The following is a 19523-nucleotide window of genomic DNA, read 5'->3' on the forward strand; positions in this document are numbered from 1 at the left end:
AGCCAATAAGAGCACAGAATAGATAGGATATCCTTTAATATTGTTTAAAAGGTGAGACCTCAAGAAGCTGCTTGATAAAATAACATTTCTGAAAATTCTAGTCAAAACGTGACACCTAAGATGATCAAATATTACACATTTTAATTTATTTAAACATAATTCCCATAGTTCCCTTGTTTAATTTAACAATTTTGATGAGTTGATTATTATTTTAAAACATGGAAAGAATTTGAACACATAAGTGTCCAAAAACGTTTGATCGATAGTGTATGTGTGTTTTTAAAGGATTTCATGAGACATGTTTGATTCTCCTCTATTGCAGACTTAAACGTTGCTCTCCATTTTAACTCACTGCTGAGAAATGAGGAAACACTATCAGCCCTCTGCAGAACAGAAGGGCAGAGAGCTGCTCCATGCACATAGTTGTAACATAAAACCCACACAAACACTCAGGGAGGGGATCTGTCTTTAAAACAAAATTACCCACAACCCCCTGCACTCTTTTATCCAGCATATGAAAGGACCTGGCCAAATGAATGACAAAAAAGGAGAGAATGGAAACTGGGGTCAGGTTGGCCCAGAGAAGAGAGGAGGCCTAAACTAAACCGAGAGAGAATGAGAGGAAGAGAAACTTTCACAACCACACATTGAAGAAGGTTTAATGATTTCTTTACTGGCATGAACACACGCACATACAAAAAAATTACAGCACTCGTTTTCTCACCACATGAATCACAGTGTTACAAAAAACAACACACAAACATAAGACGCACAAACAAAAATAAAGAAGAGCACAAAAGGGCATTCGCAACACACGAGACACAAGATGACTTGGTCCACAAAAAAAAAGAAACAAAAAAACCTATACATCCAAACTTTTGCTCATTCATTTACACCTATCCAGTCATTTAACCCCCGTGTCATAAATGTTATGACAAAAAGGGGGCTAAAACAACTATACATCGTGCAATTTATTTCGTTACAATGATCTTACCATCACAAGTATTATTCCCCTTTATTAAAATCAGGAGGAGAGCACTTCGAATAAGAAAGTGCTCTGAGATATCAGCATCTATACATATCCATATATTTATATATGTATACACATACACCCGATCACAGAGATAAAAAAAATCTTTGCAAACGTAATGTTATACAATGTAACGCACAAACAAGAGACAAAATAACCTGGAGCTTTTTTATACAATAGTATTTTGTTGTGTTCCTTTTTTCTATTTAGAAAAAATAAAATGTCGACGGGAAGTCAACGAATGAACAACAGTCATCAGTGCAATATTTTCAACAAGAGTAAAAATATCAAGTTTAAGACAAGCGATGCATATTTGTTTTGCCTATACCAATCTATTAGCTCATCGTGAGAATCACATCTGCCGTATCTCCAGGTGTACGAGGAGTTCCTAGTTACATTGTTTGCCAGTTTAAATGTGGCATTTGTGCGAAAGTACAATCACACACACATGCATATACATTTACGACCAGACTCTCACAGGGCTTCTCACAATAAGACTGAATCTAATTTATACTTGCCCTCATTCACTCACCGTTGGCCATTGTATCAAAAAAAAGAGAAAAACTTACATAAAAGCAGCATTGAAATAAACATCAGGTGCCATGACTCTTAAAGGCAGCAGGCAGTCTTTTGAACGAATCTGTGGTTGTCTCCTGCAACAGTCATGCAATAGAAGTCATAGTCTTCTTTATAATAATGTTCATATAGTCCTGCTCAGTAGTAACTATTGGTAAGCCTCAGCTCCTGCAGTTACCCAATCAGGCACTAGGGGGCGTGAAAGGCTCCACGTTTATGTGCAACAAAACTCCCTGCATTTAATAGTCATGCGATGCATTCCGCTTTTTGTAACCAACATCGGCAACAAAAGCAGAAATGCACAATTTATAATGTCATTTATAACGTCTCGACTATGCTTGGCAAGTGAAAAAGAAATTCACCATGTTTCGAATAACCAATTGATCTCATTTTGGTTCTTGGAGATTGACCAATAAGCTTCTGAGCACTGAAAAAAGAGAAGGCTTCAGGAAGAGAGCATCTGAAAATGTTGAATACTTTCAAGTCGAGGTAGCTGGTGCAGAGAACCAGAAATAAAAGTTGCAGAGGACGCCTTTCCCGGGAAAAAGAGGCTTTAGTATACACGTGGGTGGGGTGGGGGGGGGTGCGGGGGAGCCGTGGCGCGGAATCTCCACACGGGACAGTTTAGCCTGTAACGAGTCCGAAGCAGCTTTAGGTCACCCTACATACTTTTACACATAGGCTATATTCTTAAAAATAACCACAACATAATTTAAATGCATCTCACTGTACCTTCATAAATAAAAAACAAACCCAGCCTGTATTCACAGTGATAACCAGGGTGTTAATACAAATACTGAAGAAGATTATAAAGTGTGTCCCAAATGCGACTTTCCTGACGTTTTGATACAAAAAAGCGAAAGCAGCGAGTTTTAGTAACACGTTAACCATAGACATGGGTCGCACTGGCCTGAAAGCTGTGTAAAAGCCATCTGCTAGGTGAAGGCAGAGCGCAATGGACTACTTTTACGGAAAGACACAGTAAAGCTATGTGTACAGTACATACGAATAAGTCATTGTTACGTCGTTGACGCGTTTCAGCGCTGATCGCAAACGCCGCCACGTGAAGCGTGATTTGATTGATGGAACGACTTAAGGTTCGTATTAAAAGACAGTGTTTAGCCAAAACAGAGGATGGCCCTTATTCTAGAGTTCACCGCTTTCCCTTTCAAATATTCCAGCATTCGGCCACAGCATCAAGTGCCATCTCGAAACATCTCCAGCGGCGGTAAAGCCACGCAGTCCGCATCCGATGACTTAAACATTCAAGAAAAGCTATAGTACCAACGCGCGTTTCAGTTCCACTGAGCCACGGTTGACCACATAGGCTACTCACGGGAAAGAACACGGCGACATCGCAACGACCCCCTCATTTGGTTTAAGGTACAAGGGAACTCGTCTGCCAGCTTGGCAAATCAACGACAGGAACGAAACGAGCCCGATGTTTCCTCGAGTCTTTACCCGTCAGCGGATCGGATCGGATCACCGCGCGCCGGACGAGTACTTAGCCTTGGTGATGAGGTATAACACGATGTCTTGATGTCCCCCGAAAGCGGCGATGTGTAACGCGCTCCATCCCTCCCGGTTCGCCAGCCGAATGTCAGCTCCGAATTTCACCAGCAGTTTCACCAGCTCCAGGTTCCCGTCGATGACCGACTGATGCAGCGCCGTCTGTCCCTCGGGCCCGAAGGAGTTGACGTTAAACTCGCAGTTGGTCATGTTCTGCAGCAGTGAATGGAGCTCTTTCGTGTTGCCTTGCTTCACCGCCTCCTGGAAGACTCTCTGAGGAGCCGAGCACGTCGATATATCCCCCTGGCTCATGATGCTTTGCACAGCCTTCAGTTTTACGAAACTAAAACCAATTTGAGCGCTTTAGGCACTAGACTCCAAAAAGGACAAGTAAACGACACACTCGGCGTGTAAATGACTAGTATATCCAAAGACCTAACGAGAAATGTTTAAGCGATCCACAAGTTGTACGTCTCCCGTGTCGTTCTCTCTCTCTCGGTAGCAGCACCGGGTTATGGCAGAATGAAGTTATTTTACTGTGAGAGAGGAGGCGTGTGAACGGCCGTATCTCCGGTTGAGCGCATTGGGGGGCCGTTAGATTTGAAGACGTCTGAGGTAAGTTACCTCTGGAAATGCGTCTCTCGCGTCCCGCTGAACTTTACTTGGCAAGGGTGACTGAAACAAACACAGGCGCTGTTTACAGGACGGTTACATGATAAAGCTATCGAACATATTGACGTTAAACAAGAACAGATTTGGTACTTGCCTCTTGACGTTCGGACGGCTAGACGAGACTCAAACAAAAACTGCCCGCTAGTGTGTGTCCGTCGAGCGGTCGCGGTGATTCTCTGCCCAGGACTGCGTTGCCAGGGGGATATTTTAGACGAACTATTTTGCATAACAATGCGTCTCTATAGAATCACGAACTGTGAAATGGGAGGGGTTGGGCGAAACTGATAGGCTGCGGGGTTGGCTTGGGGGCGTATTCAAACGGTAAAAGAGAGAACGGGGCGTGGTTAACTGGCCAAACATGCTACTTGCGTTAACATGCTCTTTAAAATAGCAAGTGCTGCACGTTTACAATAACAGTTACGTGACAAATGTGTATAAAGTTACACAGACACATGTAGTAGTTTAAAAAGGTATGTTTTACTGATAAACATAATAATTCGGATATGCTCAAAATTCTAAAAAGTACACTGTTCAACAAAAACACCAACATAGACTCAACACGTTGTTGTAGGTTTACTCAAAACACCAATAAAAAAGAAAATTATATTCACTATTTTGCTATCATTAATGCAAGCAACGGTCAATTTTGGGGTCTTATTTGTACATATTAAACCCTGTTCATAATGATGATGGAAAAACACTCGTTTATAATAAAACATTGATGAGAGAGATCAATGTTGATGTTTTCTTCAGACTTATATGGCTTAAAAGGCAGTGGTGTAAGGTATTGGAGTAAATGTAATTAGTTACTGTACTTAAGTATCTTTTTGGCTACTTTGTAGTTGTACTGAGTATTAAAGATATTAGCAACTTTTACTCTCTACTTGACTACATTTTTGAACAAGTATATGTACTCTTTACTCCACTACATTTGTAATGACTATTGCAATTACACATTACATTTTGCATGGCACCTATCTTTTTTTGCAGCATTTTATTTTTGCTACAGAATTATTTATATTGCCATTTACAGGGCATTGAAGGTACTATAATCTTGTGGATTTTGCCCTAACTTACTAAAACTGGTCAACATGGCTTCTTTATGTGAATACGAGTGCAGTATAGATGTCAATCGCTGGCGGTTTACATGTGAAATGAGGACATGACTGCAGCTGGCAATGAGGCCAAAACCAGCATGTTCAGTGCAAAAAGGCTTTGACTTTTTAATTCTACTTAACATTATTTTATTAATCCGTTATATTGAAGAGACCTTTTTGAAGAATTTTTGCTTACTTATAAGCACTTGAGCTTAAATGAGACTTGGGTGTTTGTAATAGACGTAGGTTACGGTGTCGACCATGATTTGTTGCAATTTTGAGGTGTTCAGTGTTATTTTGATTTAAGAAAATAAATGCGAATCAGCTGTTTATGTTTTTCACTGACATGTCTCTTAAGTGTTGAGGACTAGTGCTTCTAGCCTACATTCAGTATGAGTAAAATACTCAAGTACTGTTAAAATCAGATACTCTAAGACTTTTACTGAAGTCGTTTTGGAATGGGTGACTTTTAACTTGTAATGGAGTTATATTCGCTGCAAGGTATGTGTACTTTTACTTAAGTATGGTTTTCAGGTACTCTTTACACCTCTGTTAAAAGGTCACATTGGCCCTTTTTATCCTTTAATCAACTGGGATTTAAGCATTTTTATAGTTCACCGTACTACATGTCTGCAGTAAATGGCAGTGAGCTCTCTTTATTGTTTTGTACAGGAAAACGAAACACATTTCTCCTTTTTGATGACATTTTAGGACTTGAGAAGAAACCATTACAGCTGTTTTAGGTGATAAGCAATAAGACGTGATGAAAAGCCAGTACGACTTCCTGTGCGCGTCTACAGAGGTGTGCGTCGGGCTCAAGTGTACCAAATTCTCTGCGTCACGCATGCGCGCTAAAGTCAAACGAACGTTTCAGACTGGTCTGCACATGCGCAAAGCTGGAACTTGAGTGACAAGCAAAGCAGCTGTACCGTGGGAACCGGACGAATGCAAATTCTGCGCAGCGCTCTCGCCTTTCCTCACACGCCGCGGTTTGGCGTGGAAAGCCACACACGCAGAAAACTGTGCAACCGTTTGCTCCGTTTGTACATAGGCTTGAACTATTAGATCTACCCAACTTTTACTTTATAACTGCCGACAGTAAAGGCACTTTTGCAAATGGCTCAGACTGCTGGAGACAAGAAAACGCGTTTTACAGATCACACATTGAAGCCAAATATACGAATCAAAATATACGTTTTTAACCTTCCACATATTTTTTCCAGTCATGGAAATGGTTAATTTTAAGACGTAAATTCTTAACATGGTTCGAGTTAAATCTCTGCAATTACAGTAATTTTACGACTCATTGCGCGTTGAACTAAGTGAACTAGTATTACATATTGACGTCACTGTAAAATAAATCATAACAGTGCATAACTTAAAAAAAAAGCTGTGCCAAGCATCAGGATTATTGAAAAGGCTTACTGTATTTCAAAGTCACATAATGTGATGTGAAATTCCTATTACTCAAATCATGTGATCTATTAAACATTAACCAAATATACCAACTTACAGTATTATTATAACCTGTATAATGTATAGTTATTGCGGATTTATTTATATTTCAACTTTTAATCATTTTTTCTTCACCATAGGCTATGGAGCCCATAGAACTCATGTTAACATACCTTTTGTACATGGAACATTTCACATTATAAATAAACATACATGGAGATGAAGTGCACGTACACAAATACTGGGTTAACATGTGGAGATAACCCATCCGCATTCTTAATTATTTGTAGTAACTTATCCTAACAAGTGTCTTCCCTTCAAACATGCATGAAGAGTTTGGTTCCAAAATGAGATAACTCTGTTTTTAAAAAAATTCAAAATTCATGTTTTATATTATGTTATCATGTTTTTATTGTGTTTTATTGCGTTAGTTAGCTGTATTTTTTTAGTTATTATGGGTTAAATCAAAACAAACCAACTGCAGTTTAATTGATATTAATTGGAACGCACAATAAAAAAACCACGATTTTTGAACATTTTTTAAAACGGAGTCATCTCATTTTGGAACCAAACTCTTCATATCCTTCTTTAATATCTCTTGGAGGTCAAGTGTGAATAATACATTTCAAGGACGTGTTTCAAAATGTACCAGATTTCAATAACGCTCTGAAGTTATTTTTCAAAGTAATTTAATTCCGAGAGTTAAATCCCATCATTTGAAAGAAAAGTGTTGGTGGTCAGCCATGTGTGAAACAGAAGTGTTCTTTAAGACCTGCCAGTGTAGAGCTAAAATATGTCTGCACATCTGTTGGCTAATCAGAAAGATGTGTCCATGCACTGGCCTTTTGGAAAATATTTGTTGAGAAAACGAAGAGCCTCTCCCAGTGGGAGGTTAAGCAGGTTATTTGCACAATTTTTAGTACTTCATATGTTTTGTAAAATACACTTACAAGTAAAAAAGATGCACGATATGCTTAAGGTTGGAATGTTTTGCTATTAAGACACGGATTTATCATTCTAAACTTTTCAATTAAAACATTGTACAAAGAAGTTTGTCGGGTTGTAACGATAAAACTATACAAAAGATAAAGTACTTGAGACAAAATTGAGACATTCTGGTTGTCAAATGTTAATAGAACATCCATAGATTGTTATAAGTAACCAACTTCGTCCATGCACTAACAATTGCTTTTGGAGCAGTTGACTATTAACTGCAAAAGTTAGTTCCGAGACTAAATGTAGTAGATTCCCCCCCCCAAAAAAAGTACATTTAAAATGTCAATTTCATATTTTAAAATTATAATATAATATGCTTATATTTAAATAAATGCAGTATTATTTTCCAATTAAAAATTCCCCTAAAAATGTATCAAACAATTGTGTTTACCACATAAATGATGCCTAAAGAACCATTATATACAACAGTTGGTCAAGTTGACATCAAAGCCAGTCATAATGAGACCTCAGACAGGTGCTAATTGAGACAAATCTGAGAATAGCCTGCAGGGTGTTTGCTCAATGTCAAATGTACAGTATTAAACAGGAATGTATCACTCCGCCCGGGTTCAAGCCACCAGGTCACATTTATCAGAAACCTTACCCAGTGAGAGCGAGCGAAAGTAATGCAGAGGCGAAGTAAAAACTCCTCCCAATGTCAGCGAGTGCACGTGTTATTAAAGATTAATACGTGTCATAAACAACACAGAGTTTGCAAGTCGTTCTCTGGGACCTAACACCCTTTGGTATGTTCACACCTACAGAATGTGCTAAAGATAAAAATATTTGGTGTTTCATAGCTGTGCACGATGTGAAGGCATTTTTACTCGATTGGGCCATGAAGGGGGAGCTCTTCTCAGATCAGCCAGCCCCTCCACAAGGTTTTTGGCGCCTGAGCCAGACAGTTGAGTCGAGGGGGGAGAGAGCGGGCTGAGGCCCCTGAGTCACGGGCCGGGGCTTCTGTAGGGCTAGCATGACGTCTCAATAGAGGGAGGGCCTTCTGAGTCCAATTCAGCCCCAGTACCACGTGTTCAAGGAGCGTGGGAAAGAGGCGAGCTTTTCTTCCCAGCAAAGAAAGAGCTAGTATCGAATAACAGAACTGCAGAAGAGTCGGGGCAGCCCGAGCAGAGTTAGGTAGAGCTCCTACTGCAAGCGGACCGGATTATCTCCGGCAAATGCAAACACCAAGAGCTACAGTTACACTGAACACTTTGATATTTATATTTTTAAAAGGACACAGGTGTAGGTTGCTCTGTTTGAGAATGTTTTATTGGACTTGGAAAAGCTGCGGGGCAGATCATCCTTTTATGAACTTGCAAATCGTCCTTAAAAACGAAGAAGGAAAACAGGAGATTTTTTGTTGTTTTGACATTTACAAATCAATGACATGAAGACTAAACAAACAATATCAGCAAACACGTTTTTGGATTAAGACAACTGGAAGAGATTAAATAAACTAGATCGATTTGAACAAGTTTTCTGAAACTGTATTGGATTTTTAGTGAAAATGAACAAGGTTGTTTGCATAAAATATTTAAATAGAAGCCATTTTATGGCCCGTGTACCACTGAGAAATGAAGAATTGCATATAAAAATGACCTTGTAAAAAGCATAAAAATAACCAAAATCTGAGGTTCTTTACTGAAAATTGAACTTCAACATTTAGAGCATTACACACTTGAAATTTCTCCCAGTCGATCTCATGCATTTGTGGCCCCGTCTTCAATATGCAAGACCTCTTGGAACTGCGACAGCACTCGGTCAAAGTGGGTGCCTTCCCAGAACACCTTTCCACAGCCGGTGCAGATGAAGTAAACTGGAATCCGTGGAAGGAGCCCCGGGGGCACCGTCTCAAACTGAACTTCAGCCCCGCTGGGGAATTTGAGGGTCTGGGGGTCCAGGGCAGTATGTGGGGCCCAGCGGCAATGAGGGGTGAACTGGGGGCCCTCTGGGGGTCTCCAGCTATTATAATCTGCTTGTGTCTCAGCCTGTGGCATGCAACCATCTCGTTTGGGTACAATGTCTTGAAGAAGACCTTTTTAAGAGGAAGTATAAGTAAATAGAGATTAAGGCATGGGGGAGAAAGGCTTTAAGATACCATCTGATGGCAAAGATTACATTCTGTTGTGAAGTCTGTAGATTGTAGTAAGTCAGTTTTAAATAGTGTGCATTCAGCCGTCATACTGAAACTGAAACAAATGGGAAACAAATACCCACCTCTTTCTTTCATTATACGCGTCATATCCTCTCTAGGCAGCTTCAGGTACTCGTTACAATTACAGGCCTTAAACAGGTGTCGGAAAAAAACACATTTCTATGTAATCAAGTGTTATGACAGCGTGTAAATAGATTCATCAACAAGATTAAAATCAGGACAAAAACTAAAAGTGGCAGCATATTAGAAATTATATAAAACATAAATAGTAAAGTACATATATAATTTAAACGTTTAGGGTCACATCGCTAAAATGTTTCTGGCAATTTGACTAATTTTTTAATCTGAAGGTGTATTGTTAAATGTTTCAAAATATTTTGGTATACAAAAATATAATTGTGCCAACATATTCATTTATTACAAAACAACAATCTGGTGTAAATAAATGTTTTGACCATGTGTTGTATTAAATAATAATGAAACAAAAATGCTAACTCCAGCCAAGAAAAGAAGGATGATTATACTGTGGATACTAAAATATAACATTTCATATTACAAATGTTATTTATTTTTGATTTTTCAGTCAACATAATTGTATCTCAAAATTCTGTAACTTTAATTTTGTCATAAATTATTACTATTTCTATTTCCACACACGCACATACAAACACACACACACACGCGCGCGCATGCACACACACACGAAGAGTTCCAAAATGAGATAACGCAGTTTTTTAAACTGAGTCATGTTTTTATCGCGTTAGTTAGTTGTATTTTTTAGTTATTATGTTTTAAATCAAAACAAACCAACTGCAGTTTTATTGATATTAATTGGAATGCACAATAAAAAACATGATTTTTGAATTTTTTTTTAAATGGAGTGGTCTCATTTTGGAACCAAACTTTTCATATATACATATTTATAAACACAACACTACTTATATAATGTAATACTGTCTGGGAACTCCATTAACACACACGTGAACACAGATTTAAGGAACTTGGCTCCAGTGACACAGGCAAGGTGTGAAGTTAAAAGTCTGCGTCGCTTCTCTTGAATTCGCACCTCAGTGTGGTATCCGTCTCTTCCTTTTTGTGATTCCTTTCACATGGGCGCTAAAAGCCTTGTCACTAAACTCAATCTCCACCTCAGCAACACCTCCCACAGTGGGACACTGACCATTTAGTCATTTCATTGGTATTCGAAATTCCCTTCTCAGGGAAATGCAGTGGAAACCATGTAAAGAAACAGCTTTTCTTCTATAATAAAAAATTAATTAAAAAAACAAAATTTGTCCTTTGGTGAGCAAACAAAAGTAATAATTCAATATATATAAATAAATTATTTTAAAGTCCACTGCTTTAGATGTTTTGAACATTATTATAATTCTTAATAACATGCCAGGAATTTATACAAATTCTTATTCAAAGTTTAGTATTTTAAACATGTTGAAACGTTAAGGTTTGAAGTTCACACACCCAGAAGGTTCTGTGAAAAGTGAGGTGTGTGTGTGTGCGTGTAAGATAGACTGACACAGGTGCCCTTTGCAACCCCAGACTGTTCTCTCTCACGCTCTCTCCCTTCCTACACACCGCACAAATACACCGGCAACTATCTACTCGGCTCTTCAGTTTCCCATGCACAAGCAAGTCAAAACCTGCTCCACCGTCGCTGCAGACCGACTGTACTCTGCACGGCATTCTCTACATCTGTGTTTGCCTCCAAAACCGCATACACAAGCTTTCCCTCGTGTGTAAACACATGAGCGAGATGGAGAGCGTGATGAGACCAAACCCTATGGTAAATATGTTGGTGCCATATGTAGGAGCCAGGTGCTGTTGTTGTTACAGGTCCAGCTATGATTTTACTATTAACTGCCAGATACAAAGTCAACAACATACACTTTTGAAGAGTGTTGGCACATCAGGACGAGCTTGTCTTTGGTTTTAAGTCACTTTTGCTAGATTACAAGGTTGTGATGCTTAACATTTTTCTGTCATAATCACATGAAAGTTTGAAAAACTTTTTTCCTAACGTTTCCCTAATGTTGTGAATTGGCTGTAAGGCAATGCTGCGCACAAGCACATCTTACTTTTGTAAGCAATGGCACAGATATATATACACAGATGCGACTGTATCTATAGGTTGCTGCATGCAAGTCGCCCACCATATTTGCATGGTCTGTGAACACTAGAGAGTGACCTGTAAAATTGAGTTAATAAAAACACAGACCAACACATTCTCACCTGTGGTTATCTCTTTTTTTGGGAACTTAAATCTTGCCGTCTTTAATAACTAGAAGCTGTGCTGGAAAACTCGTTGATATTTACAGTGAGTGACATCAATCAATATTTAGACCATTCCAAAATGGTAGACACATCTACGCGTCTAAGCAGTCAACCAGGCATCTATGTAACTAAATATCTATGAGCAATCAGATCATAAAAGTTATCAGATGATGGACAAAAAAAACTACCCGACAATTAAAGGGGACCCAAACCACATCTATGGGCTCCCCCTTAAAAAACCTTGGGAACCAGAAAGTAACTATCAAGTAACCACCCAGAACACACTAGCAACCACCTGGCAACACACCAGCAAGCCACTACTTTGGCAACCACCCATCCCTGAGCACTGTGCTTATGGGTTTTGCACATACAAGTACCACTCGCATGTTTTTAGAAATGTAGCTACTGGTGAGCTTAGCTATAATAACTTAGCATTGTTTTGCCTTAGATAAAGACTGCACATGAGCTGACAAGCTACTGTACGTACAGGACAAAAGCACAGGGTTGGAGATAAGTACCCCAGACACCACCTCTACAGGAGGCCAATGTGAGCCTCCAACAAGCTAAAAACATTTCCAATTAGCAAGATGGGCTGGAGAAAAGGCAGACTCGAGATATAGAGAGGTGGGGGAAGGGAGTGGAGGGGAAATTTTCATTTCGACTCGCACTCTGTTCTCTCACTCTCACCGCCGCTCCCATGGGAAAATCTGGAAACCGGACTGCATACAGGCAGCGGACTTGTGTTGTGGCTGGGTCACATGACAGCTGGCTGACCAATAAGGGGAAAGTGCTATGATTCAAACTGAGAGAGAGGCAGGTAAGCGTGGGAACAGAAGAGAATGGTTGGCAATTCAAACCTCTTGACACATTTATAGCAAGCTTGGGAAGCCAACAACATTATCATGTAGACAGTATTTTATACATGTGGAGACAAAAAAATTGGCTGGCATTAGTTTAACCTCACTCTTAAACTATGCAGACATAACTCCAAATAAAAGTTTATTACAGTTTCAAAACAATTTTTGTATCATTAGCATTTTCAAATGTATTTATTTTGGTTTAATTTTAGTTGCAAAAACAAAAACAACCCAGTTAAAAACAACCCAGCAATTTTTTAGTGTATTGATTCAAAATAAAATCGTTTACTAGTTTTACCAATGTTTTAATAAAAACGTTTCATCGTAATTTAATTCAGTCCACTCAAGTGTTGCCAATTTGGCGACTTTGTTGCTAGATTAAGCGACTTTTCAGACCTCTGTAGCGACATATTTTTCAAAAAGCGACTAGCGACAATTCTAGCGACTTTCTGAATAAACTTTAGCGTTTTAGCGATACTTTACTTCTACTGCCCCGAGAGAGCATTTTTTTGCCTTCCCAGCACAGCTTCTGTGTCTACTCTGTTCAGTGAGTAGCAGGGAGAAGCAGCACATTCAGTTCAGACCACACTAACGTGTGAATGACATTTGCATGTTTCCAAGAATTAATCACTTATTGACCTTGTTTGAGCATTTATGATTCAAAACGTGATGACTGTATGGACGCATAAATATGAACACAGACTAATTTTAGCTGTTCAACAAAAGTGACTGCTGGTGGGTAGTGCAAGTGGTCGATTTCACTCACTATTACCAAGGTTTTTGTTGTCTGCCAACAAGCAGAAACAGAAAAATAAATAAGAACCTACCTATTGTGCATTTGGGTGTATTGTATTAACATTATACTGTATACGGCAGCTCAGAGAGTGGAGACATGAAGCAGACCTGAAGCTCTTAGGCTTGTTATGTACTACGTGATGACGTCACTGATATGCAAATTAGTGCGTGACGTCATCTGGTGACATTTAGCGACTTTTCAGGCATGCTTTAGCTACTTTCCATTGAAAATAGTTCGCAACACTGAGTCCACTTGGAACCGCAGACAACTTTGGATTTTAAAAATGTATTAGTTAATGCTGAAATTAACGATAACTACATGAAATAACAAATAAATTCTGTAAAAGTACTGTTTAGCGTTAGTTACTTAACTATCGTTAGTATATACTTAACTAATGTTAACAAATGAAACCTTTTTGTAATTTAGACAGGGTACATTACTAAAACTAGTTACTAGTAACACAGCTACATTGTTTAATACCTCAGCTGTTTTTAAAACAGTAAAACTTGCACTGGCAGTTTTATATGCCGTTTTTTTACATTCTACAAATACTGGAATCTGAATTAATAAAAATTAAACAATAACATCAACTGATATTCATATAATTAAAAAGATGAGACCGCAAGTAAATTCACAGATAAGATTTTTTTAATATCTCTATTTTTCCTACACTTAAATGGGATAAAATTGAAATGTTTGCTTGTGTCTCCTGTGTGCAGATATTTAAAACACTTTAACAACAAAAGAGCCAAAATCTTGCAAATCAGAAGAGATCTCAACAATGTCAAAAACTCAGCGAGGAGTTGCACAATTTGCAAAAGTCTATATTATTACAGATTTCAATATGAAATCAAAAATTTCTAATAAAGTTTACCCAAATCCATACAGGCAAAAACTGTAAAAAATGATATTCCGGCAAAAGGACGCCAGAAAAATACTGTAATTTTTCATGTTATTTTACACCTGATTTGTACATTTGCAGTCCATTTCTGTAATTTCACTTTTTAAACCATTTAAAGAAATATGTGAAAATTGTGTAGAACAAAGCAGTAAAATTCCGTAAAATATATTTTAATAATTGAATACAACACAAAACAACACTGACAACATATAGCATAACACAGATGAACACAACTGTGACGTCTAGCAAATCTGGTGAGCTGCCAGTAACACAACAATAAAACAATAAACAATAAAAGTTTCCTTTGGCCAGCTTCGACGTTATGTTAAGATCTTGCAGTGTAGTCAACTATTTTATAAAACAATGATTAGCTTTGGAAACTACATTCTCAAAGTCGCTTCCCCAACACTTCTATAACGTCAAAAGAAACTGAGAACAACAGCCAAAGTTGAGTTCTCTTGGAGGTAATGCATGCGAGACTGCTCGTTTACTTGAGGCATTAGCGGAAAGCTCATCAGTCCTGACCCCTCTCTCTCTAGAATGACCCCGCCTCGAGGTGTTTTAGATTAGCGTTATTGTCAGCGCTAATGGTCCGTTCAGTGCCCCGAGAGATGAACCAGACGGACAGGACACAGTCAACGCACACATTCTCGATTTCTTGTGACATACATGTGTGCGGGAAATTTTCTCTGTTGGTCTTGGAACAACTCGGCACACCCAGAGAGCTTCTTGGCAGCACTGGACGAGGGGGGGGGGGGGGGGGGGGGGGGGGGGGTGTAGCTGTAGAGAGTTCTGCAGAGAACCACAGGACCTGGAGAATAACGGCCAGTGAGAAGACTCTTTGTGTGGGCTTTAGCTGCAGGGCTCAGGGGGGCACTGGGGGTTTTGTGTGGTACCTTGGCCTCTGTAAAGCTAGCCTTTCCACCCACCCTATTGATACTTGCTCCCGTCACAGTGCTGAGCTCTTTAGCACTGCCCAAATAGGGGGATAATAGTCCCACTACGAGCCCTGAAAACAAGAATGGTTCATAGCTTTTTTCTTATAGCTCATTCTTCATTCTTTCATGTCAGGCGGTCAGATCGACGACTCTTACATACTCCAAGAGGCAAATACCATTGACTATGTTGCAGGGGAACTTGCTGGTTTTTCACAAATAGATGTATAGAAAGCGAGCTTATACTTCGATGTGTAAAACATATCGTGTATTTAACATTATTGTGTTGAGGTGTAAATGAACACATATTGCAGCCAGTGATGTTATGTGTTTTTCTATTTGTCTATAACCTTTCCTGTATTCATTTGTCTGGTCCATGTGTCACACCTTGTGAGTAAAGAGCTAAGACAACAATATTTTGATTGTAAATCCCCCGATTTAAAATCTAACTTTAAGGTAGAGTTGGTAAGTTTAATTTCTTTTCTTGAACTCTTCAAGTTCTTTTCTGCGAATCGATTCTTTTGTACCGTCAGATTCAATGGCCTTTATTAAATTAGCTTGCGTCATCACTCAAAATGTTCCCAAAAGTTCTTACGAGTAAATTGTTTTACCACAACAATTTTTTATACGTAGTTAAATAGGTTTTTAAGCCAATTTCATTTATTAATTTCATTTAATTGAACTACTTTAATAAATTTTCATTTGCTTTTAACTTGGTGTCTACTTTGTAACAATTCAAAAAAAAACATTTGATATTCAATGATGTTTAGTTAAATAATATTGATTTACCCAATAAATAATTAGTTATTAAAAATAAACTATCTTTTTATAGTCTTTATTAATATCTGTTCATGTAAGTTAATACAACTACAGATGTTTATGGTTCATTAATTGTGGAAGATGCAACTTTGGATTTTTGTATTAGGCTAATTTTGTAACTGCATGAGCATTAAAGTGATAGTTCACCCAAAAATTAAAATTCTGTCATCATTTACTCACTCTCGTCATTTCAAACGTGTATGACTTTCTTTTTTCTACAGAGCACAAAAAATATATTTTGAAGAAAGTTGGTAACCAAACAGCGCAGCACCCATTTCCTTCTTTTGTAAGGACACAAAACCAATGCAAGTGAATGGGGGCCAGTTAACAACATTCTTTAAAATATCTTCTTCTGTGTTCTGCGGAAGAAAGAAAATCATACAGGTTTGAAATGACAAGAGAGTGTATAAATGATGACAGAATTATATGTTAACTACTGTAGTTAATTAATGTTCACAAATGGAAACCTATTGTACAGTGTTTCTGCTTTTATTTGTATTAATATATTAATTAATCAATTGGGTCGATTTTATAATTTAGTAATATTATGTTTTTCTTTGCATGTATTTGGCTTCTCATTTTATTTGTACATTAACTAATGAATTACGACAAGCTCTTGTAAGGGGCAAGTACTAACAAAGCCAAACTAGAGCAGATATACAGACCATATGTACACTTATAAGATAAATATCACTCTGCCCGAGTTGGAACAAAAAAAACCATTGAGATATTAGTTACAGTTAGCTGTCAGTTTGAGCTAGAAAACTCTCCCATTAGTGGATAACACAAACCCTGACAAATATAGAGCGCCTTCTGAGCACAGATGAACTCATGGATATAAAAGGAGTAAAAAGAATTCGAAAGAGAGAAAAACCATGAGCAATGTTGTCATGTCGCGCAGTCTTCCCACCACACCCACTGTAACTCACTGTGGTATTTGTCCTGTCCTGTTTCCTGATGTCTTGTCATGGGAGCGCCACCAGATTCTGTTGCGCAAACCTCATGCTACGTTTCACACCTCTCTTTATTTTCTCACTCGCTGTCTTTAACCGACACACTTAAGCATGTTTGGAATGCTATTGTGAAGTCTTTGTGATTCATTCCCAACTGTAAATATTGACTATGGCAGCCCTAAAGGGGGGGACGAGCCTGAGAAAGATGTGGGTTGACTGGTGCCCGGCCCGCTCCACTGGGCACCACCATTGGGTCTCCGCAGACTGACGAAAAAAAGTTTCCAGACGACATGGTGGGTCAACCGCTTAAAAACCGAAGGTTCTGAAACCCAGGCTATCCCGGAATATATATCTTCCAGTACTTATATACAATATTAAAAACTCTACCCTGTAAGGCCCAACGTCAGAAAGGAACACAAAAAATAAATGCCACATCCTTCTGTCACAGGCAGGGTGGCGGTGCTGAAAAAATTGGTTAAGACCCAGATAAACAGCACCATTTCAGTGATAAAGGGGTATCAGGTAGCAACGTCAAAGGGACCCAAAGGTGACGACAGTATCAAAGTCCGGAAAACAGTTTTCCGAACATGAAAGGCTCATTGTGCTGTGGAATTAGAGTGCAAATGAGACCCAATGAGCTTGATCTTCTCACAAAGATAATCGTGCGCACACACGCACAGTGAGGGGGAGATAAAGTGAAATGAAAGTGCGTGAGGGGACAGAGGTCAAGTGCTAATGATGCTGGATAAGACATGAGAGCGTGAGAGGAGAAAGCCGACTTCAAAGCGTCCATCTCTGAGTGTTGGTGTCCACAAGAAAAGGACAAAACCAGGGGGCTTTGAGATGGCAGCAGGGGTGGACAAAAAGTAGTGTGAGAGAGAAAGAAGAACAAGGGAGGAAATGGGACAAGATGGTGAACAAAAGCCCGGGACAGAAGAAGGGGGGAGATGAAGTGGAAACGCTGGGGTAAAGGAGCACTGGGGGTTGGGATCGGTGTTCACCTCGGGTGTGAAAGCGAAGAGGTGAAGCCTAAAAAGTCCTGAGAGTGTTCCTATGTCACGGACCCTATCGGAAGCCCTCGCCGCCCCTCCCGCTCTTGCGTTCTGATCGGTCCTGCTAAATTCCCCAGGGCCAGAGGCTGTCCCTTTTCAGTCTCCTGTGACACAGTCATTATGAGTGTGGGAACTCACTTTGTGCCCCCGCAACTCTATTGCTCCGCCCCACCTCAGTCCACCATCACCCCCACCAACTCCAGCTCTATTTGCCCCCTGCTCTCCACTGATATCTGAGAGCTAGACCCCAGTAACCCAGCTAGATTTCCTGACTCCCCCTCTCACCCTCCATGAAACAGAACTGCTATCTCCCAGTTGCAGAGCTGTCTTTCCCGGTCTCTGTCAAACAACCCAACCCCCCCAGTCCCAATCATCCTCCATCCCTGACGCTATCTCATCGCCGATAACCATGGGAACCACTCTGTGGGAACCGGCTGGACCGGCCCGGCTCACCAAAATAGACAGCGAAGAAAAGACTTGGTGAGAAAGAAAACGAGAAATACCTCCCATGGGGAGGGTTTAAACAGACGGATGCAGACAGGTACAAAACCTGACCAATCTGGAACTTGCAGGGGTAGGTTAGAGGGATTTAGAAAATAAGAAAAAAAAGAGTTTGTCGCTTTGATTCAGGCTCTTTGGGCCACTGCTCTTACACCGTAGCTTGGGGGCCGTCTGTGTCCCCGTTCTTTGTAATGGAGATCTTCAAAGAGGGCCAAAATCTAGAGATCAAACGTGGTAGTGTATTACATAGGAAGTCCAGGCAGGTAATGAACATATCCCAGCATACTTCAGATGATATGACTGGGGAATCCCTTTTATCCATTAAAGGTGAAACAGATGAGGTTAACCTAGGCACCTCCTCCTCTTCCTTATACACAAGCACCACGGATGCAGTAAAGTGTTTCCTGTGAGAAAACCAACTTTCCTTGTTCAAATCTAAAGGAGGGGAGGGAAAGAGAGAAGGGACGAGCGTGCATCTCTTGTCTGAATTTGGCAATTTTTCCGTTCCATTTTTATTCTATGTCTTACAGTAGCCCTAGCTCTCCTGGCCCTTTCCCAAGCCAGAGAGGCTGACCTCAGTGTCCGTATACCTCGACTGTCCCACGGGGGGGCTGCTCCTCGACCCTTCCCACCCCTAACTGCCCAGCACTCCCAAAGCAAACAGACTTCCAACCCTTGATAACATCAACCGAATCAGACACAGAGGAAGCACTGCCAGCCTCTGTTGACCCCCATTCCCAAGCCTGACTCGGAGAGGGGTGCAATGGCCCCGAATAGTAAATAGACACTTTCGGATGCTTTAAATATATGAACATCAAATTCATTAGATTGCAAAATCAAACAAAGTCGCATATGTAAATAAATGATGTCACTTCTGAGGAATTCTTGAAGTTACTTTAAAAAATCCCAGTAAAAAACAGGTTTGACAGT

General features: G+C 39.7%; 2 protein-coding genes across 3 annotated transcripts in view; both read right to left on the reverse strand.

The window, feature by feature from the left end:
- Positions 1-652: 652 nt before the first annotated feature.
- nrarpa (NOTCH regulated ankyrin repeat protein a) lies at positions 653-3789 on the reverse strand. Its single transcript, XM_057321311.1, has one exon. The coding sequence runs from the start codon at positions 3425-3427 to the stop codon at positions 3089-3091; it is 339 nt and encodes a 112-aa protein (XP_057177294.1). The 5' UTR covers positions 3428-3789; the 3' UTR covers positions 653-3088.
- A 92-nt stretch (positions 3790-3881) lies between these two features.
- The window catches only part of exd3 (exonuclease 3'-5' domain containing 3), a 58931-nt gene continuing 43289 nt past the window's right edge, over positions 3882-19523 (reverse strand). For both annotated transcript variants that reach the window (XM_057321298.1, XM_057321297.1), the window contains 2 exons: positions 9553-9619; positions 3882-9370 (listed from right to left, as the gene is read on the reverse strand). In XM_057321298.1, the coding sequence (XP_057177281.1) occupies positions 9036-9370; positions 9553-9619 (402 nt within the window). In that variant the 3' untranslated portion in view covers positions 3882-9035. The remainder of the gene's footprint in view (positions 9371-9552; positions 9620-19523) is intronic.

The sequence above is a fragment of the Triplophysa rosa genome, linkage group LG22 (assembly GCF_024868665.1).
Source record: "Triplophysa rosa linkage group LG22, Trosa_1v2, whole genome shotgun sequence".
Lineage (NCBI taxonomy): Eukaryota > Metazoa > Chordata > Actinopteri > Cypriniformes > Nemacheilidae > Triplophysa > Triplophysa rosa.